This window comes from Monomorium pharaonis, chromosome 6 (genome assembly GCF_013373865.1).
Source record: "Monomorium pharaonis isolate MP-MQ-018 chromosome 6, ASM1337386v2, whole genome shotgun sequence".
Classification (NCBI taxonomy): domain Eukaryota; kingdom Metazoa; phylum Arthropoda; class Insecta; order Hymenoptera; family Formicidae; genus Monomorium; species Monomorium pharaonis.
The window spans coordinates 13,127,406-13,153,858 of record NC_050472.1 but is presented as its reverse complement, the minus strand read 5'-3'; the positions used below and the strand labels follow the sequence as shown (position 1 = coordinate 13,153,858).

The following is a 26,453-nucleotide window of genomic DNA, read 5'->3' as shown; positions in this document are numbered from 1 at the left end:
AAGTTAATCTATTAAGTTCTAAATGGACAGTTTTCTGAGACTTTTTTGAGTGGTATTTTATACTATATATGAATCTATTCCTCAAAAAATTTTAAACCAACTTTTTCTTATGCAAAATTTCCTGAACTTTTAATATTTGTCGTCAGAATTTCTAAAAAATGCGATTTGGACAATTTATGTTAATTTATTTGCAAAAAAGTTGGTTTTTACACTAAAATTTTTTTTAATTAATAGAAAACGTATGGAAATATCTCTGAGAAGTGAAAATCTTACGTCCCTGGACCATGAATTTTTAAATGTACGTGTGAATATATTTTAATACAAGATAGCGATATTTAATATGGCGGTTAGAAGAGGAAGATCTATGAAATCTTTGATTTTCCCATATATAAATATTTCTTTTAATTGCTTTATTATTTAAAATGGTGTTTAGAGGTTTTTGGATCGCTGATTGCGATTATATTATCAGCATGTCAAATTCAAGATGGTGGATTTAATATGGCGGTCGAAAATGTTTGAAGTTAAACAAATTAACTGATAATCACTATAAGCGGGTTTTTTGAGTCGCTGATTACGAATCTGGGATCATAATTGTCGATCTATGAACGGTGAATTTACTATCATGAATGAAATAGTCAAAATCATTTAAATTTTATCAAATTTAAAAGTTATCTGACTTATATAAGCACGGATGAGTTATAAGTTGTATTCTACAAATTTAATTTTTTTTTTATTTTGCTCGTATTTTCTATATTTATGACATACATTCAAAAACTGAAAAAATACAAACAACATAAATAATCCAAGGAAATTTTGAATTGTCAGTATGTAAATTAATAATCAGCTTAACACTTTTATTTTGTTGACCTGACTGGCCAAGTTTATTGATATGAATGTAACTACGTTTCGACCTCTAATTTGGGTCCTTTTCAAGTTAAATTATTAATGATCTTACAAAACATTGTCACTGGAAAAATACAAATTACGGTTTATACAATGCAATTGTATCTTATGTCCTCAGAATACATCAATTCGAAAACTTAACAGCTAATATAAATTTTCTACATGTTTCAATAAGAAATTCAAATAAATGTCCTGATAAGCTATTTTATATAGTCCGATGTGTCAATCAAAAACCGAAATTAGCAGTCAGTTAATTTAACAATATAAAAGAATGTAAAAGGTATAAAATGTCAAAAAATGTAAAAGAGTGTAAATTAAACTATGTCTGACATCTAGAAAAACAAAACGTGTAGCTTACACGAATCCTTGTGCGTCGGTAATGTCGCGGAAAACACATTGTCCAATGTAAAAAATTTTGTCAAAATCCCGTATATAAAAGGCACTAGCGAGCACATCCGTAACATTCTTAATAAGCAAGATTTCACAGTTCTATACACTATCCCCAAAAAACTGGACATGTTAATAAGGAAAAACAAAGATGAATTAAAAGAAAACAAGCGCACAGAAGTTGTCTATAAAATTGATTGCGCCGATTGCAATGCCACATACAGAGGGCAAACAAAAAGACATATTGAAAAACGTATTAAAGAACATCGAGCGGATATTAAAAAACACGTAGACAATCTCTCGGTGGTCAGCAGGCACAGATATGAACGTAATCATGAGTTTAGGTGGCGGGAAGTCGCGATCCTGCATAATGAAAAACATTTCAGGAAGAGGGAGATAGCCGAGATGTTTTACATTAAAAAATTTAAGGACACAATAAACTTACAAAAAGATATGGATAACTTACTACCGGTCTATGACCGAATAATACAGGCTACATAAAAACCCCCTCCCTCCGTTGTTTTTGGCTTTCGGCAATGTCGAGCTTAAACAGCAGTTTTGTAAGACAAAGTCGCTCACACACATATTATTGCTTTGCGGTCCATGGAGTGATACGGTCGTGCTTCCGAACACGAACGTTGACATAAGACAACACAAAGCGAACGTACGATTAATTGTTAATTCGTCAGACTATATCAATTACCGACGCACAAGGATTCATGTAAGTCACATGTTTGCGACTTGGCGAAGAGTTCGCTGGTTAACCCCTGAGGATGTTAAGCAGGGTGAGAGGACATTCGTAGATCAGGTGTTAAATAAAATGCACTGCGATTACGTGTCACGTGGACTCATCGTGATGTCCGAATCGTACCGTATATTTATCACAGATCTTAATTGATACATATTACACGCGTTTACTGTTTAATGAGCACAAGAATAAATGTCTGGATGAGAATAATGTCTTGATCACTTACACGGGAGAGATTATATTAATCTGTTACCAGTCGTGATGATGATGCCCGTGAGCCGGTATCACGCGTGCGCATAGCGTGGTGAGCGTGAGTCTCTCAATGGTGATATACTTGAACGATAATTATGAGTTTCTCTTAATTACTGTACGAGTCCTTTCGTTGAACACTCTCTGAGCAGGTATTTGAAGATCCAACGAATAGACTTGAGCACAAAATTACGTTGAAAACGATCGCACGAGATACAATGTGAATCGCCGCCATAGAGCACAAGTATCGAAGTAAGTTAATTCTGGTGATATGCGCATGCTGGCGCGCATGCTGGCGCTCATGCTGACGCACCACGATCTACGCGAACGGTAATCAATAGCTGCTGACATGACGGCGCTCAATACATACTGAATCCCGAACACCACACGTTTTGTTTTTCTACATGTCAGACATGGTTTAATTTACACTCTTACATTTTTTGACATTTTATACCTTTTACATTCTTTTATATTGTTAAATTAACTGACTGCTAATTTCGGTTTTTGATTGATACATCGGACTATATAAAATAGTTTATTAGGACATTTATTTGAATTTCTTATTGAAACATGTAGAAAACTTATATTAGCTGCTAAGTTTTTGAATTGAAGTATTCTAAGGACATAAGATACAATTGCATTGTAAAAACCATAATTTGTATTTTTTTTAGTGACAATGTTGTAAGATCATTATAATTTAACTTGAAAAGGATCCAAATTAGAGGTCAAAACGTAGTTACACTCATATCAATAAACTTGGCCAGTCGACAAAATAAAAGTGTTAAGCTGATTATTAATATAAATAATACAAAACCAAAAAACTAAAAAATGGAAAAAGGTAAAAAACTGAAGGCTCTTTATTTGCGTTCACCTCCAAGTGGTGAGAGCTGGGCAATTTCTTGACGGCTGAGAAACGTATCATGATTTACTTATTTTATTTTGTATGATGAACTTATTTTGTAGAAACGGTTTAGTATGAATGTAGCAGAATTTTTTCGAACGGAGATGAATATCCTCCATGAATGTTCACACATTGAATGATCACATGTTAGAAATTTTCTACTGACTACACTGCAATATTCGATCCACTTTCTTTAATTTAACAATTCTGATGTCATATTTGTAATCGGCGACCCAAAAAAACCCCATAGATTTTCAACGAATTTGAGATATTTCGAAAATTTTCCGCTGCCGTATTGGATCTGCCATTTTGAGTTCAAATATTTTGATGCCAGATTCATAATTAGCGAACCCCAAAAACCCCATATAGTGATTTTCAGTAAATTTGATTGGCTTTAAGCATTTTTGACCACTATTTTGTATCCGCCATCTTGAGTTTGAATATTTTGATGTTAGATTCGTAATTAGCAACCCCAGACGTTCTCATATAGTGATTTTTAGTAAATTTGATTGATTTCAAACATTTTCGACCGCTATATTGGATTCTCCATTTTGAATTTGACATGTCTGCTAACAAAATCGCAATCAGCGACCTCTAAAAATCAATTTGAATGATAAAGCGATTGAAAAAAATATTTATATACAGAGAAATCAAAGATTTCATAGATTTTCCCTCTTCTAACTACCATATTGGATGTCGCCATTTTGAATTGAAGTATACTTACACGTACATTTGAAAGTTTATAGACGCAAGATTTTTACTTAGAGATATTTCCATCCGTTTTTTACGTGTAAATATTGTTTAAAAAATTCAGTGAAGAAATCAACTTTTTTTGCAAATAAATTAACATAATAAATTATTCAGATCGCATTTTTAAGAAATTCTGACGACGGATATTGTAAGTTCAAGAAATTTTACATAAGAAAAAATTGGTTTAAAATTTTGTAAGGATTAGATGCATAAAATATCACTGAAAAGTCACAGAAAACTGTCCGCTTGGGACTTAATGGGTTAACATATTATGTAATTCGGAAGAAATTTAATTTTGATTTGTACTTGAATTAAAGAGATTCGATTTAATTCGATTCGACATAAAAATTTCAGATTTGTTTTAATTTGATTTTGAACGTTTTTAAAGATTTGATTCAATTTTACAAATGCTTAATTTGCTCTACTATATCTGAAAATTAAACTTTTTCATATGTTTTTATATGTTTAAAGTACATACAAAATAAGTAGTAGAACACTTAACTTAACCTTTTGTAATTACATTTCCGAAAAATTTAACAGTAATCATGGGTCATTTTGACCCCAACGACTTTGAACTTTGAACGATTTGTACATTGAAGAACATGTTTTCATGAAATAGTTAAATTTTATGTTTAAAATATTGAGAAAAATTTTTGAAAAAAGAAAGCTTTTTATTAAAAAATTCATAGCTCTTTCAATTTCTTATAATTTTACCCCCAAAATTAGGGTTTTACTCTTGAAATATGATACAAAAAAAAAGGGATACTGTGTTCCAAAAAGTATATTTATTTTGAAGATTAAATTCAGTGATTTTGAGGCAAAAAAATGCGGTGATTCAGTAATGAAAAGTGTGTTTATTCAATAATTTATAAAAATAATTTCCATGAATTTTTATTCTTCAAAATTTAATTTTTTTTTTAAATTTTATTCTACATTTGAATGCGAACGCAAATTATATGCTATCTAAATATTCAGAAACCAATAAGACAAAATTTGACGGAATCTCAATATTACTTATCATTTGAAGCGTTTGGAGCACACAAATAGCGGAAAAATAGTCCGAATTTAATAAAAAACTCAATTACATTTGGGGTCACCGTGACCCTAAATTACAGAATATCTGCTTCAAACAACAGCTGAAAGCACACCGATGTTTTGCGAGTTATGGCATGTATACAATCGTGGACTAGATATCTCAAACCATTAGCAAATGGCGCTACAGGTCACGTTTTTTGAGAATTTTGTACTTGTAATATTGATGTGAAAATTTTGGGGGATCAAATAAACCTCAGGTGATTACAAAGGATTAAGCTTAAAAATGAAAAGACAATAACAAATTACCAATATATACATATACATGTAATTATTTAATTTTTTAAATAAACTCAAGTTGAGTATCTTATTACTTATTTTATATATGTAAATATGCAAAAGAGTTTTTCTTCAAGACCAATTAAAAAAATTTATACCTTTTGTGTCACCACTTCTGTTACTTTCGTTCAGAATCTTTTTAATATTTTTATATGCAGAAAAATTAGAGTAATTATTATGTAAAAAATCATGTAGTTTCAATGTCTTGGTTTTTTATTTTTTTGCTCTTTTTGCTGTATAGGGTTTTTTAACATTCTTATTCTATTCAATTTTTATTTTTCTTATTTTCTTTTGCAGCATTTAACAAAATTATGTGCAGTTGCTACAGAGTGTATTTCATCTCTTGCCATAGACAGCATATTACAAATGCAGTTGTTACAATCTGGTGTTTTATGGGATTTGTTGCTCTTCATGTTCAACTATGATTACACGTTGGAAGAAGGTGGAGTAGAAAGAAATCAGGATGAAAATCGTCAAGAAGTAGCCAACAACTTGGCTAAATTGGCGGTTCGTGCTTGTGCTAGATTAGGTGGTTACTTGAAGGGTAATAATGAGACCCCTGTTAATCCCGCTACAGTTGCCGCTCTAGAAAGCTTATTAACGCCTTATCTAGCACGTCAGCTTGTTAAAGATAAACCCGAAGAGATTTTAAAGATATTGAATTCTAATTGTTCGAATCCATATTTAATCTGGGATAATGGAACTAGAGCAGAACTAAGTGAATATTTAGAACTAAAACGGCAAGAGAGATTAAATAATAACGGCAATTTTGAACATGATTTTAGTGATTTTAAGTATACTGCTCATGCTGACGAATTAATAATTGGCGAAATTTTTGTAAAAGTATACAATGAACAACCAGCGTATCAAATTGAGGTAAATTTATTTCAATGTAAAAATAAAATAGGGTGTGTATGTGCGTATATGGAAAAGGATTAAAATTCGTACAGCATAGAACCTTGCAGCAACATTGCTATAACGTAATATCATATATTGCAGTACAATGTTGTAGAAGTATTGAAAAAATTTTTTTCTAATATTCAATGTTTTGTAATGTTTTAAAATTATTATGAAAAATATATGTTTTATTCGTGAGCAATACGCGTCATCACCATTAAATGGGCGTGATGAAATTTTTGTAATTAAAAAACCTATACAAGACAGAATAAAAAGTGTAATAATAACGTTACACATTATGAAATTTCATGAATAAATGAATGAATGAATGTTTATTCATTCACATTTTAATGAAATAATTCCTTGAAGAATCTCTAAAGGTTGCCTTGACTTTGAAATAAATGAGATGTATTTTGACAGTAAAATTTTGATTCTATAAAAATTGATTTAGAGATATGATATTTCTGAATGTGTCAAAATATGTTAAGGTTCTTGGCCTCTCGCCACAGTCATATTAAGTTTGTGATATCAAAGATGAGAAATGACATGTTGACAGCTAAATTTTTGCGCCCATGCCATTTGCAAATAGAAATAAATTTAGATAATATAATACATAAAATAATACATAAGATCACTTTAATATATAAGATCACTTCTAAAATATGGTTAATGTTACTCAGTGAACAAAAAGTCATTGCTGCCACGTTATTATAATGTTATTCACTAACATAGGTTTCCAAGTATGTAGTTTTTAATGTTATATACAACATCATTATGACATAATATTTAATAACATTTAAATAACATTTAATAAATATTTTAAAAATATTTTAAAAATATTTTAATAATATTAGGACAGCAATATTAAATAATATTTTTAAAATTTTTATGAAAAATTAAGTTTCAATGTTTAGCATTGTAACTGGATCACGTACGAGCACTAATATCGCGATTCGACAAAAAAGTTCTAAATGGTATCTTTGTCACTTTTTAGTATAATCTAGCAAAAAGTTTTATTCTTACATATGCAATTATACAGTATTTCATAATTTTTTTTCTAAATATTTAGATATTTGGAAAAAGCAATTAAAATTCAATATTTACAACTGAATATGCGTATACATAAATTTTTTATGGGACTATTATTCCTACTACTATTTAATACACATGCCCAGTACAACTTAAATGAGGACAAAAATACCATTTAGAACGTTTTTTCTCAGATCACTTTAACAAAGGATTTTACCTCTGCGCGCGTTTCAGTTATATTATATTTCAGTAATTCCAACTTACAACATCAGAATATAGTGAATAATTATGGTATGGTATTCAAGAAATAAGTTATCATATCATTTTTTATGACGTCACAAATTCAATATGGCTGTGGTGAGACTGATCTGAATATATGAATAGCTGATACCACCGATGAGATACTATTAAAGACTGACACCATACGGGAGTTTGCGTCTTTATTAAAATATAAATGATTAAGAATAAGACATTGATAATATAGTACTAATTTTATTCTGATGTTTCGTAGATATGTAGGGGAGACCAGAGTTAATCCGACCCCCCCCCCTAAAATTTTCAAGTTGTTTAAATTAAAATGGATGGCAATAAATAAAGTATTATTAGATAGTTTATTGCCCGGCAACTTTTTATAAAATAATTGACGGTATAGTACCTATTAGTTCTGAGATATAATAAAAATGCTGATCTCTTCAAAATCTAGGGTAAATCAGACCCTCCATAATTTTTTGTTATTTAACTCTAACTTTTTAAATTATTTCGTTACTTTGGTTTTTTACATAAAATAAGAATCAGATTTATTTGTGATACAAAACTTAATCTTTATTTGAATTTTTTAATTCCAGCACAATTAACAAAATAGAAGAAATTAACAAAAACATTAAGAAATTAAACATTTATCTAACAAATACAAAAAATAAACATGTTGCAAAACAATTTTTTTTTAAGATATAATTGTTGAAATGTAGAGAAGTACAAAACAAAAAATAATTCTTTATCTTCATTTTTTTGCAGTAATCAACAGCTGCACTGCAAAAAAAAGATCGAGTAGAACAAACCAAGCCTCTGAGTTGAGCAAATTTAGTTACGTCAAGTACAATCGAATTAAATAAGATAAAAATTTAGTCTGTTCAACAATTTGGTATAAAAGTTTTAACTAAAAAATTTAGTTAAAAATAAACGGTTAATACGACTAAAATGTAAGTTAATACAAATAAAATGTAATACAGACATTATAGATATTATTTTAACTACGATAAAGGTTGATCTACTGTGTTGAATTGATCGATACTATTCCAGAGTTAAAATTACTCATATTATGAGTAATTTTGGTTAATCGATTAATTCAACGTAGTCTTTGTCTAATATAACTGTATTTTTAGTTTATTTGACACAATAAAATGTTACAAGAACATAAAAATTTGTTGCAAGAATCAAAGCAGCTAGTTCGCCATATACAACTTTGGAGTCACGTTCGTTTAACTCGATTTCAATTGCTAATACTGATCTTTTTTTATAGTTTGCAGTTGTGCTTTGTCGCGTAATATGAGAATCAACTACAAAAATCTTTAAATGAAAAAAAAATTTTCTGTATGTTGAAAAATGCAAAAAAAAACGCAAAATAGAGAGAGAAGATCGGTTTTTCCGGTTTTTGAGGTCGCATTTGCTCTGATCTGTATTTTTATTTTAAAGGTTTATCTTTTAATAATGAGGATACAATAATTTTCCCTCTTTTCTAAGAAATCTTATTGTATACCATTAATAAAGAACACTTAGCTTTGAACTCCAAATTTACATTAATAACTTTAATTGATTTTTTGTAAAAGGAAAAATTAAATTAGTAACCTCAAAAATAATATATTGGCTATAGCTCAAACATTTTAAAACCAAACTCATCAATTGTATGTCATCAAAATATTGTTAAATAACAGTGTCTCTAATGGCATTTTCCATTTTTCCATATATAATTATCTCTTTGAGATAATAAGGGGGATTTACTCAGAAATCGAGTTAGCCCTGATTTCCTCTATATGTATACATCTAGAACTCAATAATACTCGATTTTTATTTAAAATTGTAATTTTAATGTTATCACCCAAGTTTGATTATTCCAAGATAACAACTGTACAGAAATAATTGTAAGTTTGCAGCAATATTTATGATATTATAGCTTCATAAGTATGTATATGTATTTATAAAGCATTTATATAATAAAAAGTCATGAATTTAATATTATATTTAAATATTTAGGTTAATAATCACAAATTTCTATTCGATAATGTCATTGCTTTTTAATTACTACCTTGCCCCTCGGATTTTTTTGTTATTGACGAATAGTGAAGAGTCAATGGTTTTTAACACTAAAACCGACACTCATCGGTATTGTATTACTCTTTGTTTTTAAGCTAAAACATGAACTCAATTGATCGGCGATATGTTACCCAGTAAACACAGAACATTGCAGCAATTTTGTAATATGTTGCTACAATGTTATAACATTACCGCAATGTTACTGTTATGTTCTATGTTTGCTGGAAAAAAATGTTGGAATCTGACCAATTAAACCATGTGTCATTTTCAAATTGACACACATACAGAAGCACTTTACTTATGTACATAAGGTTTACGCACACAAGTCTAACATTTTGTCTAAGTGGTGGACCTTCAATTGGCTCCAACTATAGTAGCGCTATTAGTTATTGGAGCTACTCATATATTCAGACCAATGTCAGGGACCTTAATTTAAGGAGATGTTAGAATGACACAGTGTTCCGATCCGGGTTAGGTTGCAAGTCGTATATATGGCTTTACGCATGCGCAACGATGGAGAGGGGGGGGGGGAATACAGTAACGTGCTTATTATGTTGTAGTTATGGGAAGTTTCCTGTTTTTTTATTATAACTTATATTTAAAATATAAGTTATGATTAAGTATATAATTAAAATTTGCTGTAAAATAGTTAAATTCTATAAATATTATTTTTTACATGTGTATATATATTTTATACTTTAATAATTTTTTCACTAATACTTTAATATTTTTAATAGTTAGAAAATAGTACCTCTTTTTACTTGTACTAGGTACTTACTGATGACGCATTGTCGCACATGCATAAAACAGCCTAGCCCGAATCGGAACACTAGAGTGACGGTCAAACTCGATCGAGCTGTTACTAAAAATTTACAAATATATGGTTTACTTCCTCCTCCTCTACGTTTATGTTAAGTTCTATTAAAATCTGAATTTGAAACCTTTGTTTCCTTGTAAGAAACGGTAAAATATCATAAATTATAACATTTTTATCTAATATAAAATATCCCTTATACGGTCATAGCTGGATCTTTGTGCTGATTTATTTATGTGATTTTATATACTTTTTAAAGTTTGCTGAACTTTGCGCCGAATATACTTTTTAATCTCTAAAACACAGTTATAAAATGAACCAGATTAGTAATATAACAGTATTAAATTGATAATCATTTAATAATAATATTGACTAAGGTATACACCAGTGGTCAAGTTGGCTAACAATAAGATACCTGTTCCAGAAAGTCGGGAGTTTCCAGATCCGATCTCAGAATGAAGTGTTATTTTTTGTAACTGAAATATTTACAGTATTTGAAAGAACAGAGAAACAGATGCTATTTAACATTATTATTATTAAATTGATTTTTAATTTAATATTGTGATATTACTAATCTGGTTTATCTTACACTGTGTTTTAAGACTGAAAAGTATACTCGGCTCCCTGTTTAGTGAACTTTGAAAGGTATATGAAATCACTAATAAATATCAACACGAAAATCCAGCTATGATTGTATAAAAGCATATTCTATGCATATTTCACATAATTGGTATAGATTCTCTTTATAAAATTTTTTTCTGTTTTGGAATAAATCCCGCAATCTAGACTGGTAGTAATGCATATATTTTTATCCTAAAGAAGGATTTTCAAATCTATAAAAGCAAGTAATCATTTTATAAAAATTGCTACATTTTATTGGTAACAGACCTGCCTCCAGTATCTCCTTAACCTCTTCAGCGAAAGGCGAAATTTCATTGTTTGTGTTCCTATGGGCAAGAAAAAAGTTATCACAATTCAAAGTTACTTTGTATCTTTTTTTTGGATTGCTGAATATGAATTTAAGGTGGTTTAAATTCCAAATTCAAAATGGCGAATTCAATGTGTCGGTTAAAAAACTAAAGTCTATTTAATTGATATGAAAACTGGTATTCAAAGATTTTTGAATTGCAAATTTGAAGTTTGTTATTGAAGTACAAAATTTTGTTATTGAAAATAATGGATAAGTATTTATGTGTTGATATTTTTTTTTGTAAATATTTATTATACCTTCTAGGTATTAGATTTTATAAAAATTAAAAAATTTTGATTATTTTTGACCGCCACTTTGGGTCCGCTATTTTGTATTTTGTAATTTTGATCTTGAATTTTTACTCAACAATTCAAAAAACCTCTAGTAGGGTGTTATGTAAAGCTTTATACAACGTTTATAAACAGGTAGAGTGCATTGAACTGAACAAGTTTTTTACTGTTTTGCAATTTTGAAATAGTTAACGAGTTATTGATTACTAAAATTTGCTGTATTATCCCGTCCTACCGGTGCAAGCGTGCGACGAGATGCGGCCAGCGCTTGAGTCTTGAGACGCGGGAGGGAGTTGTTTACAACAAGCGCTAATGGCTACGGACGAGTGACGCATAACGCTCATCATTTTTAAGAAATTATAATTTTTTTATTTTTTACGCATACAAAAAGTATTGAGTAGATATTATTTATGCATCATGTTATTTACTGCAAGATGGTGAGGAGCCATTGCCGAACTTTAAGATTCAAACGCTGGGCGGCCGCATCTCGCCACGTGCTTGCATTTGCTGGTAGGCCAGGCTAAAACAGTAAATTTTAATAACCAATAACTTGTTAACTATTGCGAAAATTGCAAAACGATAAAGGATTTTTCTGTTCAGTTTAATGCGCTCTACCTGCTTATAAACGTTGTATAAAGCTTTACCTGACCCCCTGTAGATACCAGGATTTAGAAGAATCGGAAAATTTTGATTATTTTTGACCGCTATATTGGGTCAACTATGTATTTTGAATTATTGGGAATTTTGACCTTGAATTTATATTCAGCGACACAAAAAACCTTTGGATATCAGTTCTTATGCGAATCGATCTGGCTAATTAAAAAATAAACAATGTGCGCCATATGGCGTTAATGCCCACTGGGGCACACATATTTTCTGTGCCATATAGCATTAATACCGCTGAAAAAGTTATTGGCATCGGAAATATCAGAAATATTATAAAGCATTATATTGTGATTGCTGCAATATTGTATTGTAATATTTTGAAAAATGGATATTTTATTATTGCTGAAATATTTTAGGTATACTGCAGCAATATTTCGCAATGTTTTGCAATATTGCAATACTATGATATAATATTTTTGCAATGCAATGTTTTCTGTGCTATACAGGGTGTCTCCGAATGAATCATGTTTATTTTACAAAGTGAAAGAGGGTGAAATTTTGCTTTACCAATTTTGGCCCAGATTAATTTTGGCTCAAATTTATTTATTAATATCAAAAATTAAAATAAAGTTTTAAGTAAGGGAATGTATGATAAGCGCGTGGAGTTTTATGGCATGCTATGCTTCTGCATAATTTCGGCCGCACGCTATCTGATTGGCCAATTTTATTAATAATTTAGTAAATAATAATCTGAGTCAAAATTGGTAAAGAAATTTTAGTTTAAAATGTCACTCTTTTACTTTGTAAAATAGAAATGATTTATTTGGAGACACCCTGTATATAATCAAGTTATAATTCTGTAAAGAAAAGTAATTTTAAAAAGTTGTTTAATTTTCAGAATCCGAAAGGTTTTACATTAAACTTACTTGAATTTTTGTCATTATCTTCTGAGTATTTAACATCTTTGACAAGTATTACTTCAGTTAAAAAGGATCAAGAAAAGTTGGAACACATTGTAATGGCGCTTAAAGCTTTAAATAATGTTATCAAAAATAATCCTGGTATTGAATTACAATGTATGGGGCACTTTAAATTATTGTTTGGACTTCTGAATTGTAGTAATTTTAAATTAATACAAAAGCACGCTCTAGAAGTAATTAGTAACGTTACCAAGAATCAGGAATGCGTTGATGATATTGCTGTAAATGAAGTTGTCGTGTATTTGTTATTATGTTTGCACAGTTTAAAAGAGTATCAGCTTCTTGCATTGGAAACTTTATATGCATTGATGAGTTCGACTAAAATTGTAAAAGATGCGTTATCGAAAGGTTTGTACAGACAAATACAATATAGAGAATATAGAGAATATTGGCACAGATTCACAAATCGACCAAATTGATATTATATAGCTGTAATGTTAATATATCTATAATGTTATTCAGGAGCTGTTGTATATATTCTCGATCTCTTTTGTAATTCGAATAATATTCAAATAAGGGAAGCAGCCGCTGAATTACTTGCAAAAATGTCATCCGATAAATTAGCTGGACCAAAAGTTAAACTTGATTTATCGAAATTTTTACCCAGATTATTCAGCGAAGCTATTCGCGATGCACCCAAACAGTGTGTACATATGTTTGAAACACAACATGAAAATCCTGAATTGATATGGGATGATGATGCAAAAACTAAAGTAACGAGAATTATTGCCGAATTAAAAGATGAGTAAGTTTTATAAATTCATTATTATGTTTTTTCCTTTTGTTCTTTATTCCTTCTTTAATAATGTGCAACAAGTTAATTATGTCTTTTACTTTTTAGATACCATGCACTACAGAGACGAAATCCTAATGCTATATTAAAGTTACCTGATACGCAAAGTAATATTGATGTCGCGACCAATGAACCTGTTGTAGGTGGAGTATATCTTCGATTATTTATAGCCAGTCCCGCTTGGGCACTTAGGAAACCAAAAGAGTTCTTAAGTGAGCTGATGGACACTACATTGTCATTAATGTCCAAAGAAAAGACTGATGTAAGTGTTATAAAAATCTAGCAAAGAAAATCATCTTTATCTCAATAGTTTTATTTTACGCATATATTATTCACATTGAATTTTTTCTTTGTAGACGGATATGTTGGAATTAACGACGCAAGCTCTTGTGTGTTTACTCCAAACGCAACCTATTTTGGCAGACCAAGTACCATCATTGGGTCATATACCACGACTCTGTCAACAAATGGCTGCTCAAAACAGTCACCCGTCAGTATATAAAACAGCTATATTAATTCTACATCAACTAGCTACGAGCGAGGTGAGTAAATAAATCATAACGTCGATTGTATCTAGTGGTCCTTGCTTAAAATTATCCAAATAAAGATAAGGTGTAAACATATATAAATAATATAAAAATAGGTTAATTTTATATTTATCTAAAAAATAAATTAAATTATATATGATTTTAACTATATAATTTTAAAATAATCAATTGTTGAGCAAAACAATTTAGGACATATACAATATAAATTCATGTTTTTATATTTTAAATTGTAAAACTTTATTTCTTAAAAACAAGAATTCTTTAAATAATTTAATCTGACAAAAAATGTTTCTTTTTTTTATTAGAATCATGCAAATAAAATTTTAAGTTAAAAAATATAAAGGAATATATAACTCACATTATAATATCTAACAAAGTTTCTTGTAAAAATTTTTGAACGATTTACAATTTTAAGGCGATACTTTTTTCTAAGCTGTATAATTTGTTATTTAAAAAATTATACTATTAGGTTAAATCCTAACTTGAAGATTGAATCTAAAAATCATACTTTATACTTATTGTTACTTAAATAATTTGAAAAGATGACATTTACTTTGTTTAAGATAAAAATAATATTTTAGATAATGATAAGGTAAATTCATTTCTTTATCTAGATAATTATGTAGATAATAGCATACTGGTTGTATTGATATTTATAATTATTTTTCTAATTTGTTTGATTTGCATTTGCTTGTCCAGATTTGTATTTCGTCTATATGTCAAACGGAATGTATAAGTCCATTAAAACATGCGATGCAATTGAGAAGAGACATGATTGCGGTAGCGTGCGAGACGCTCAATAGATTATTTTCGACGAACGAAGATAGACTTATCAAACAGGTATGTATACAGTTCAGAATCAGACTTTATATACTTTAAATAATCTACATTATGTGTATATAATGTAAACAGTACTTTACATGTAATCTATGTAAATAGCAATCTATGAATCATAGAAGATATTTAGATTTTACTAGTAATAATTTTCAAAATTATATTTTGTATTTTATATTTATTTAATATTATATTTTTATTTTTACTCCCAACTGCTGCCAACAGAAGTTTGGCAAAAAGAGAGGCAGTATGCGTTTCACCAAAGCTAAATATTTGTTACCTTAGTTTTCAGTAACTACAACATGGATTAAAATCAACTTTTACACGTTAGTTTCTTATAACCTAAGCTAAGTTTAAAGCATATAATTATTATTAATTATTTTCAGAATAAAAAGCAGAAAAATGATATTAGTCTGTCTATACGTTATCTCATTGGCTATTGTATAGGTTACGTAGCAGTTTGATTAACCAATGGCTACATTCAGAAAACACAACCGTTACACAACAGTTGAGTAATTCGTTAATATAATTGGTCTAAATTTAGAGATCTAACAGTAAAGACCAATAATCACTGATCGCTGTCTGATCACTTGTGTTTTCTGAACGTAACCATTGATATGTATCATATATTCCGTATGGGGAATATTAGTGATTTATTGTTAGAGTTACAAGACATATCCAACTCAGTGATGGGAACTCGCGAGATATTTCTCGCGCACGCGCATCTAAGCAACAGCGGCGCAGCGCATTAACGTATATATTTAGTGGTACTGTAAAGGTCCTAATATTCATCGATAAAAGAATGTGAAGAATATTGTAAAGAGAAAAGTTTTTATTAATATTTTATATTAAAACAAAATCCTACTTATGAGCAATAATAAATTTTATTTATTTAATATATATTTTTGTAACAATTATAGCCGATTTATTACATAAATATCAACATTTATTATAAGAAACTTGTAAAAATCTTATTAGCATTTTTGCACTAAAATTGAACATAATAAATATGGCGCATTAAAACAACATATAATAAAAATAAAATATAGCCACTTATACGCATGTTTGGACCCTTGTAGACACCCGATATAGTACCTACAACCGTCACTGAAAAAGTACTGATACGTCACCTCACGCATGCGCACGAACGCGCCTGCCGCGCGGAATATCTCGCGAGTTCCCATCACTGATCCAACTATGATGAGCAGGGGTATGTTCTGTTTCACGCATGATGCGCATAATGCATTATTCATCCTCGTTTAACGTTTGACAAACAACAAGGATGAATTATGCACCATGCATATTGTTGCACTTCTCGAAGCTCTCTCGCTCCCAAACACACACTCTCACAACCACACGCGAAATAAACACACGGATTGCCAATTTAAACGACTTTATTATTTCTCGCGTTTACAAAGGCAAGGAATCTCAGACACGTACGGTCGAGATGATGTCCCGAGATATTCTGTTGACATTTCATTTGTTTATAAATTACTAAGCGATGCCGTTGCCGTTCAACTCAACTGACTAATTAGACGATCGATAATATTGATTTTCGCATTAATCTCGCACTCACAATTAGCGCGAAACTCGCGCTCGCAACATTTACTCACACTTGATAGGAAGTGAACGTTTTTTTAAATAATTGTGTAATCGTTTTTATTTTGTATGAAGAGGTTTGAAGTGCAATTGAAAAGGTTTGAGAGTCATTCGTTTATTTGTAATTAATTATTTTTTCACCCGACACTTAGCCGGAATATATTAATTGAACAAAGTTATATGGAATTGTTTGAAGTTTATATGAAAAGTTATGAAGTTTGATTAAAAAGGCTTGTGAGTAAGATCCAAATACATTTTATTTAATTCGTGGAAGTTAGCCGAAATTTACCGACAATATGTAACGGCATGAGCATGTGCAGTGGTCACATTTGCATGCTCCTTAGCTGTAGACGCATGCTCTGTAAGCACAAGTATGCAAAAAGTGCGCGAAATTCAAATGTGTATGTATTTAATGAAAATCTCGAGCATCTCGTTTTGCGTAGAAAGTTGCAAACCTATGTGGTGCAGAGAATGCTTTGCACGCATACACATACGCGCGCGCTATCGGGATGTGTGCTATCGGGAATTTACTAAATCTTTATGTGTGCTATCGGAATGTGCGCTGTCGGGATAATGCGCTTTTTACTTTGTGCGCTATTGGGTTAATATGCATTTTTTACTGTGCGATATTGGAACGTGTGCTATCGGGATGTGTGCTACCGGGAATTTACTAAATTTTTATGTGCGCTATCGGAATGTGCGTTATGGAGAATTTACAAAATCTTTATGTGTGCTATCGGGATGTGCGCTATCGGGATAATGCGCTTTTTACTTTGTGCGCTAATATGTTTTTTTGACTGTGCTATATTGGGACGTGTACTATCGGGATGTGCGTTATCGCACCGTGCGTTAATGGGACCCTCCCTAGTTACCAGTCAAGATTAAAAATAATTAAAACTCCTTTGATAGTCAACGAACTGGCCAATTTTGTTATTTTTCAATTCAAGAAGCATATTTAAGTAGCACAATGTTTTGACCTTAGTTTAGGTCTTTTTCAAGTGCAAGAAATTTTACGAAAGATTTAAATAAGAGTTTCATCGCAAGGTCATGAGTCTGTGCCAGCAAATTCACTTCTTTGCTATAAAATATATAATATTACTGTGTAAAACTCCCAAAGGATTAAAAGGAAAGTCCAACATATGCGGAATGAGAGATGAATTACAATTATAAAATTATTTACATTTAAAATAATTAAAAATGTATAATAAAAAACAATAATTTCTCTTAATGACTTTTTTTTAATAGAACACGGGAACATGTTTTCGTTACTTTATTAAACGCTGGTTGAAAATGTCGGTCAGTTTTCATCTTTTTTCCCTTAAGGATGTCTTTTGAGGCGAAAGAATTATTAAAAGATTAAAATATTTTTCTTCAGAATTATAATTTATAGCTAGTTTATAATTTATATGACTTTGATTATAACTCTACTATTTTGTGATTTTTGCAATAGTGAAAAAGTTATAAATTTATAAAGACAATCGAATTCTCCTTTTCTACGTAGAACTTTTACCACCAAAGGCAAGCCGTGAGTTGTGCGTAAACATTTTCGCTTGTAAACAACTCCCCGTGCCTAGTAACATGTTTCACTGAGTGGTTGTATTTTGTCGCTTGCTTGCATTTGGCGATAGGCTAGACGAAATCAGCTTTTATGTGCTTAATTAAATTTGCAATCTAGTCAGAAGGACTAATATTTACCTGATAATTTTTAAGAAAATTAAATGAACGTGGATTGTAAGATGTGATCTTGTTCACAACAGAGAATGCCGATATCATTTTTTTTGTCGCGGTTTTACTAAACACTGCCGAACGACGGGTCTGATAACGAAACGTATACTTCAAAAAAAAAAGCTTTTATAACAGTACCGAATAACGTTTGCACAACAGTTATCAAATAAAACGTAACCTTAATAATGGCTATAAAATGTATATAATTTACTTCCTAAATAATAAAAAGTACCCAAAAGTTGTGTTCGCATGTGTACAAGTAAATAATTGCATCTAAATTTTCGATGTCATTTGTTTATGTTTGTTTAAGAGAATTACCAAAGAGAACGAACTGAAAATAAAAAAAATATACTAAGCTAAAAATAGCGGCTGTATGCTAAATGCCGAATGCGCACAGAGCCCGTAGAAAGGAGTCTCATTCTTTGACCTGTTAAGAATTGAGGGTGCTGAGTGTCGGGCGAATTCGGGTTTAAGAAATAACCGAACACTTGATTTCTGCAGATGATGTTGCAATAATTGTAAACTTCACATTTTGTCAATTTATTTACAAATTATATTAAAATAGTATGCATGTTTTTTGTGAAATTTTTATTTAAGAATGTTGAATAATAATTGTACAATTTGATGCTGTTTCTACAATAATTACAAAATTAATTTTTGAAATGTATTCAGCAATAATCATACAGAGATGAGACTCACTAATATCACAATTATGTAAAGATATATTTTAGGCTAGATAAATTTTTTTGTTACATGTTAATGTTTTAGGACAGTATTCTAAAAAAAAAAGATACATATTTTCCAATTATATAAAAAAAACAAACTATTTTTAGAAAGTTTTATCCTGTTGTTTTTCTTTAATATTATGGATAAAGTTCCGAAAACGACTTACCTCCGATTTTTTTGAAACTACGTATTCTTACGTATTTTGTGGCGCTGATTACGAATATGATAGTGAATATTGGCGCAAATTTGATTTTCATGGCGAAAACCATGAAAAAACCATAAAAATAGTTTTTTCTATTTATTTCCGTAAATAATTAAAATTTCTAAAAATACTTCAAACAAAAGTTGTAGATCTCATTGAAATACATATTTTATGTCCTATTTATTTTTGCATAAAAACCAATATTCACTATCATATTCGTAATCAGCGCCCCAAAATACGTAAAAATATGTAGTTTCAAAAAAATCGGAGGTAAGTCGTTTTCAAAACTATACCCAAAATTATTTTATGTTTATTTTATATCTCATATACACTGAACAATACAAAAAAACGAGGCAAAAATTTTGACCGAATTTTTAGGCAATTTTCAAAGTGACAAGTGAAAGTTTGATTTGTTAAGTGTAAACCTTTTAAATCGCATGAAAATCAAACATGTTTTTTTTAATTGAAAAAAGTAAAAGTTTGTTATCATTTTTCACAAGTTCCTCGTTAAAATCTTGCTAATATTAATCTAGATTTTTTTAAGTTCATTCTTTTCTAAGCAATTAAAAAAAAACATGTCAATACGATGTTTTTTGTTGATTGCACACGAGTTTGAAATTTGCACTACATTTTAGGGTATTTTAGCGAATAAATACAGTATTTTTTAAATATCATGAATTTTGAGTATCAATATGATATTGCACATTGATTTTATTTGTGCTTAACTCAATCATATCGCCGTCGTCAGAGTGACCCGATGTCCAACCTCGTGGAGGTTGACGGTCGGATTTTGCACATCATGTGGCCCAAAAAGGGCTAATTTTTTAAATAAAGTTTGAATTTTTAAGATGAGTATGTGTGTGTATATATTTATGTGTAGGTTTATGAGTGTAGATGAAATGTGTATGTTTGTGTACATGTCTATGTGCATGTGTGTTTAATAGTGGGTATTTTCTTCTCGTCGTCTAATGACTTGTTGCAAACATTCTTCCATGTTGATGCATGCTTGGATTTCCTGATGCGGTATTTTATTCCAAATTTGCACCAGCAGTTTTGACAGGTCATGGAGATTAGTTGGTGGTCTCTCCAGACCTGTTAAATTCTAAATATGCTCAATGGGATTAAGGTCTGGTTTCATAGGAGGATGAGGCAGAACAGTAATCCTGTTTTGTCGTAGGAATTGTCTAGTAATTATTGCTGTGTGAGGACGTGCATTATCGTGCATAAACACGAAATTTCGTCCAATACGACGTCCCACTGGCAGTACATGCGGTCTCAAAACTTCATTAATGTAGCGTACTGCTGTCACTTCTGATGGTGGTTGGATGACAAATTCAGTGCCAGAAACTCATTGTACCAGATTCCACCCCATACCATAAGAGAACCGTTGAAAGGATTAACGGGTTGTACACATGAATGATCGTAACGATGACCTCGACGACGCCAAACACGTCTATCAGAATTGAACAGGCAAAATCTCGACTCGTAAATAAAACATTGCGCCATTGCCTTTGAGTCCAATTCTGATATGTTCCAGTATAGTGAAGACGAGCTTGACAGTGTTGGGTTAACGCTGAAATTCGAACTGCTGCGTGAATGCAAACCTGCCTCATGTAAATGATTTCTAACAGTTTCGTCAGAAATTCGTCTTCCAAGATTTAATTCATCAAGGATATGACGCGCACTTTGAGCAGGTTCTCGCACGGTAGCACGGATAATTTGGCGATCTTCACTAGGCATAGTGATTCACCTTCGACCAGAACCTTCACAACGATCAAATCTTTCTCTTTGTTGGAAATTTCTCCGAGCAGATTTCTGCGGAAAACCGTAGAACGATGAATTTGCATTCTTTCCGCAACATAACGCACCGTATTTCCTTCTTGTAGAAGGGCAACAATTTGCGCACGTTGAATTTCAGTTAAATGCTGTGGCATTTTTTTTAACATTAAATGCAGTGCAATCACTGATTTGAGCAGGCTGCTAAAGTGGCGAACCTTCTGTTCATTTTAGGGAAATTGGCTCTATCCGCTATACGAGTATTCAGATCAATAAGTGCAAATTTTTACCGATGAATTTCAGAGCCACATGATGTGCAAAATCCGACCGTCAATCTCAACGTGGTGTATATCGGGTCACTCTAATGACGGCGGTATGATTGAATAAGCACGAATAAAATCAATGTGCAATATCATATTGATACTCAAAATTCATGATATTAAAAAAATACCGTATTTATTCGCTAAAATAGCCTAAAATGCAGTGCAAATTTCAAACTCGTATGCAATCAACAAAAAACATCGTATTAATATGTTTTTTTTAATTGCTTAGAAAAGAATGAACTTTAAGAATCTGGATTAATATTAACAAGATTTTAACGAGAAACTTGTGAAAAATGATAACAAACTTATACTTTTTTCCATTAAAAAAAAACATGTTTAGTTTTCATGCGATACAAAAGATTCACACTTAACAAGTCAAACTTTCACCTAGGGATTCTCAAAGTAGAGTCTTTGTCCTTTAATTTAAAAAAAGTACATGTAATTTGGACGATTTTTCGCAAAGTTGCATCATTTTGAAGATTGCCTAAAAATTTGATCAAAAATTTTGTCTCGTTTTTTCTTTGCGCCAGTATATATTATCCTTTTTATAAACAAATACTCTGAACACAGTCGGTATTGAAACGCAATAAATTAAAGCTAGAAATAAGTACATTTGATAAAACTGGAAATGTGAAATATTTATATAAAATAATATTAAATACTAATCTAGATCATAATATGCTCTTTTATATTTATTTATATGAATACATAAACCATAATCCATGCAGTTTTTAATAATCTTGAAATTTACGGTACAATCTTGGTGAAAACTGTTGATGCCAATTTTTTTGTCATAGGCGTTGGACGCAGAAATGGTACCATATCTCTTAAATATATTAGAAGGACGATTAGATATTGTTGAAAACCCTGCCACGACTAAAGCGCAAATAGTAAAAGCTTTAAAAGCCATGACAAAAAGTTTACTTCTTGGTGAGAAAGTTAATGCCATTTTGGAAAAATCGAGTGTGTGGGCAGAGTATAAGGATCAGCGACATGATTTGTTTATTTCGAATAATTCCAGTGCTGGTTACCTTACAGGTATGATATATGTAAATAATTTTAAACCATAGTTGAAAATTTTTATTAGAATATATATATAAACAAATTATTAAATTGCTTGATTATTATTTAGCTGGAACACCTGTATCTGCTGGTTACTTGACAGCAGGGCCAAGTACAACTTTAACCACGGGCCCACCACCAGTAGACAAAGAAGATAGTTTAATTAATAGAAACGAAAGTATCTGATATAGATAACATTGTAAGTGGTACAAAAAGCAGTCAGAGCATTAATATTGAGATTCCTGTTGGTAATCAATACCGGTATAGACAACATTGTCTGTGATTTTTGGCTTAAAGAAAGAAATTTATTAATTAAATATATTATTTTTAAGAAATTTGTTAAATATATTGTTTTTGCTATACAATTTACGTTAGGATTACAAAATGTAATATTTCGTTCTTTGATTACGTTTATGCGAGCAGTAGTAACATAGCTATAAAGTTAAAGTCAGTTTTAAAGGGATCCTAAATTGACAAAATTGACAGGGTATAAAATTCTCTTAGAATTTGATAATATCAGTTCTGTCTTACTTTAGGATTTCCTTAAGATAACATAAGTATATGAGTAAAATTATAATTAATTTCTCTCAAGAAATACAATCTCTATATATTTGTGTGCGTGCGCGCGTGTGTGTATATATATTATCAAACAAGTCTTTGGACACATTTTTATCTTATACTCAGCAGTGTCGTAATATGAGATTTTGTCACGCTTTTGAAAACGAATTTACATTTATAAATTTGTTTGTAAGATGTTAAGAAATAAGAATAATGTCCGATATTGCCTGATGCGATTATAATTCTTTTTTTTTTTTCTTAAAGAAATCAAGTATAATGAATAATTACCAGCTAATTAAGTATACTTTAAATAACACTACTATGAATTTAATATTTTAATCGCACTAGCATTACTTCCATATTCGTGGTCCAATTTCTAAGTTTTATTACGCTGTAATTATATTTTCACTTAAATTTTTATTAAGGAAAGATTGAGGAAAAGAGCTATACATGTTAACTGATTTTTATATCTTTAAGAATACTTATGTATTATACGATGTAATGAAATACTTTTTAATGAGATTAACCATGAGTTTACATAAATGTAAAAAATTCCCGAATTATAAATGAGATTTATGTAATAATTTGCAATAAAATCAAAAAAGAAAAAAGAAGAAATTATCCAACAAATCTATATGTAGTGACTAATTTTTTCTTTGTGACAGTATGTTAACCCTTTAACGCTCAAATGCACAAGATTTTTTTCGTAAACTTTGACGGCGTAGACTTTGTATAAAACGGACAAACTTCTTATCAAATAGTACTTTTCTAAAAGGTTTCGAGTGTGCTCTTTCGAATACCGCCGCGAAAAATTGAAAAAAATGTCAACAACATTCAGTTTCTGAGCTTTTTTTTTTTTAAAAAAAAGCACAATTTTTTTCAAATAAAATTGTTTAAAAAGTGGATTTTTTTTTATCGTAACGGGTTTGGATTAGGATCGGAACTGAATAAAGCGTGCACTTTTTAGTTGTACTTGAAGACTATGCAGCGCAAAAATTTTTTCTAACATGGCGGATCGAATATGGCCGCTTAAATGTCAGAAATTTTGGAAATTCCCATTTTTTACGATTTTTTCTATTCAAACAATTGTAATTCGATTTACTAATGCTTATTAATCACTTAAAAACGTTTGATCATATTAGTTTGTACCATAAAAAGTGAAATCCAATATGGCGGTTTCAAAATGGCAGCTAGGATTGGCGGAAACACCGAAAAAAGTAGTATAATTCGTAGTTTTTTATATATTTCCATGTACTCATGTGACTGGAGAGTACAAAAGCAACTATGTACGCTGTATGCGAGTGTGTGTGTGTGTGTGTGTGTGTGTGTGTGTGTGTGTGTACGTACATCCAATTTAACAAATAATTATAAATGAAAATTAATGACATTATTAACTTCTAAATCGTCTTTTGCCAATAACTTCCATGGCAGAGTTATCGATTTTCACCCTGTGGAGTTGGACAATTATTGAGAATCTTTTTCTTGTTTTTTTTTATATTTTATTACCCAGGTAGCAAGGTGACGTCCACTGGACGTCAATAATTCGTCATTTAAGGTCGCGGACGTCATGTTACCAAATTAAGACGTAATAGTAACGTCATTTTTTGACCTATTAATTACGTCAGTCATTTATCCATCCTACAACGTATTTCCGACGTCATATTCTTGACTAATTAATAACGTCAGCTAATTGATCATTTTACGACGTATTAATAAGTTTTATTAATGACTAATTACTGACGTTAACTATAATTCTTTGTAATAATTGACGATTTAACCTCAAATGACGAATTATTGGTCCAGTGGACGACATCTTGCTAAATATAACTATTAATCATTATTTAAAGATTGGCTAATAAACAAAATATTATTAATAATTAATATATGTAATATTTTATATAATTATCATTATTTTAAAATTATCCCAGACAGTACATAATATTTATGATAAATATTTATTAATATTTATTAATATTTATTTTTTTAAAATATTATATAAATATTTTACACATATTTTATATACATGAAGAAAAAAATCTTTATTCAACATATTATTAAAATAACTAAATATTTTATATAATATTTATGATAAATAAAAGATAAAGATTTGTATAAGTAATATTTTGTAAATATTTATAAATATTTCATAAATATTTTTATAATATTTATGATAAATCTTTATAATTTGTCAAATCTAAGACCACACAAATATTTATAAAATATTTAGATACATTGTAACGACCTGCCTTTCGCGCGGATTAGCTCGCCGGGAAAATGGAAAGACAAAGGTCCGAGATAATAGACAACGTGAATTTATATGTATAATAGATAGATATATTCCAGTATGTACAATATTTACAAGGTGTCTCGTGTGTACGAGCACGCGCCGATCAGGTGCACTCGTGCGAGTCGTGCGCGGTGTTTGGACGGTGGGCACGGATTTCGCGGAGAGACGGCGGCGGGCGCCCGGTGGTGGGGTTTTCGGAATCGGTGGGCGCGAAGATCTTAGCGCGGTACGGTACGTGGTCGCGGATCGTACGTTTTCATGGGGCGGTGATGGATGGATCGCTTGGATCTAGATCCGAGAGCGCTCGGAGGAGACTAAGAACTCTTGACCCCCTTGTTTGCCTAGATCATTGCGGCTAGGAGCGGAGCGGGCCAGTGGCCGAGAGGTCTCGGCAAAGACGGAGAACGCTCCACCCTTGGTGCACTGGCCCTAGGAGACGGAAAAGATTTCGATCAGAGCCGGAGAACACTCGGCTAAAACGGAGAACTCTCCACTCTACTTTCTGATCGCAAGGTTTAGGAGGCTTCTTGTCCTGTCGTGTCTCACGGAGATTGTTTCAGGAGAAGAAGTGTCTTGCCTCCACCGCGGACGGCCTTTTATATCCGTCCGGGTGGAGGGTCGGCAGTTCTCGGGAGTCTTCGGTCTCCCTCGTACTCGATCTCCGATGGTCGGGAGATCGGTGGGGAATCGCGCGATTTGCGGAGGTACTTTTTGCCTCGACGCGATGTGCTATTTTTATGACGGGCCGATGCCCGTGTCGTGGCCCGACGGATGTTCGGTCGGGCCGTACGCGGTCGCTGGTCGCCGGTAGGCGG

General features: G+C 31.1%; 1 protein-coding gene across 4 annotated transcripts in view; it reads left to right on the top strand.

The window, feature by feature from the left end:
- The window catches only part of LOC105837366 (dnaJ homolog subfamily C member 13), an 88,579-nt gene extending 64,610 nt beyond the window's left edge, over positions 1-23,969 (top strand). For all 4 annotated transcript variants that reach the window (XM_036288238.1, XM_036288236.1, XM_036288235.1 and 1 more), the window contains 8 exons: positions 5,607-6,185; positions 13,124-13,553; positions 13,668-13,950; positions 14,047-14,260; positions 14,355-14,540; positions 15,246-15,386; positions 22,529-22,769; positions 22,864-23,969. In XM_036288238.1, coding sequence (XP_036144131.1) covers positions 5,607-6,185; positions 13,124-13,553; positions 13,668-13,950; positions 14,047-14,260; positions 14,355-14,540; positions 15,246-15,386; positions 22,529-22,769; positions 22,864-22,979 — 2,190 coding nt within the window. In that variant the 3' untranslated portion in view covers positions 22,980-23,969. The remainder of the gene's footprint in view (positions 1-5,606; positions 6,186-13,123; positions 13,554-13,667; positions 13,951-14,046; positions 14,261-14,354; positions 14,541-15,245; positions 15,387-22,528; positions 22,770-22,863) is intronic.
- The last annotated feature ends 2,484 nt before the right edge of the window (positions 23,970-26,453 follow it).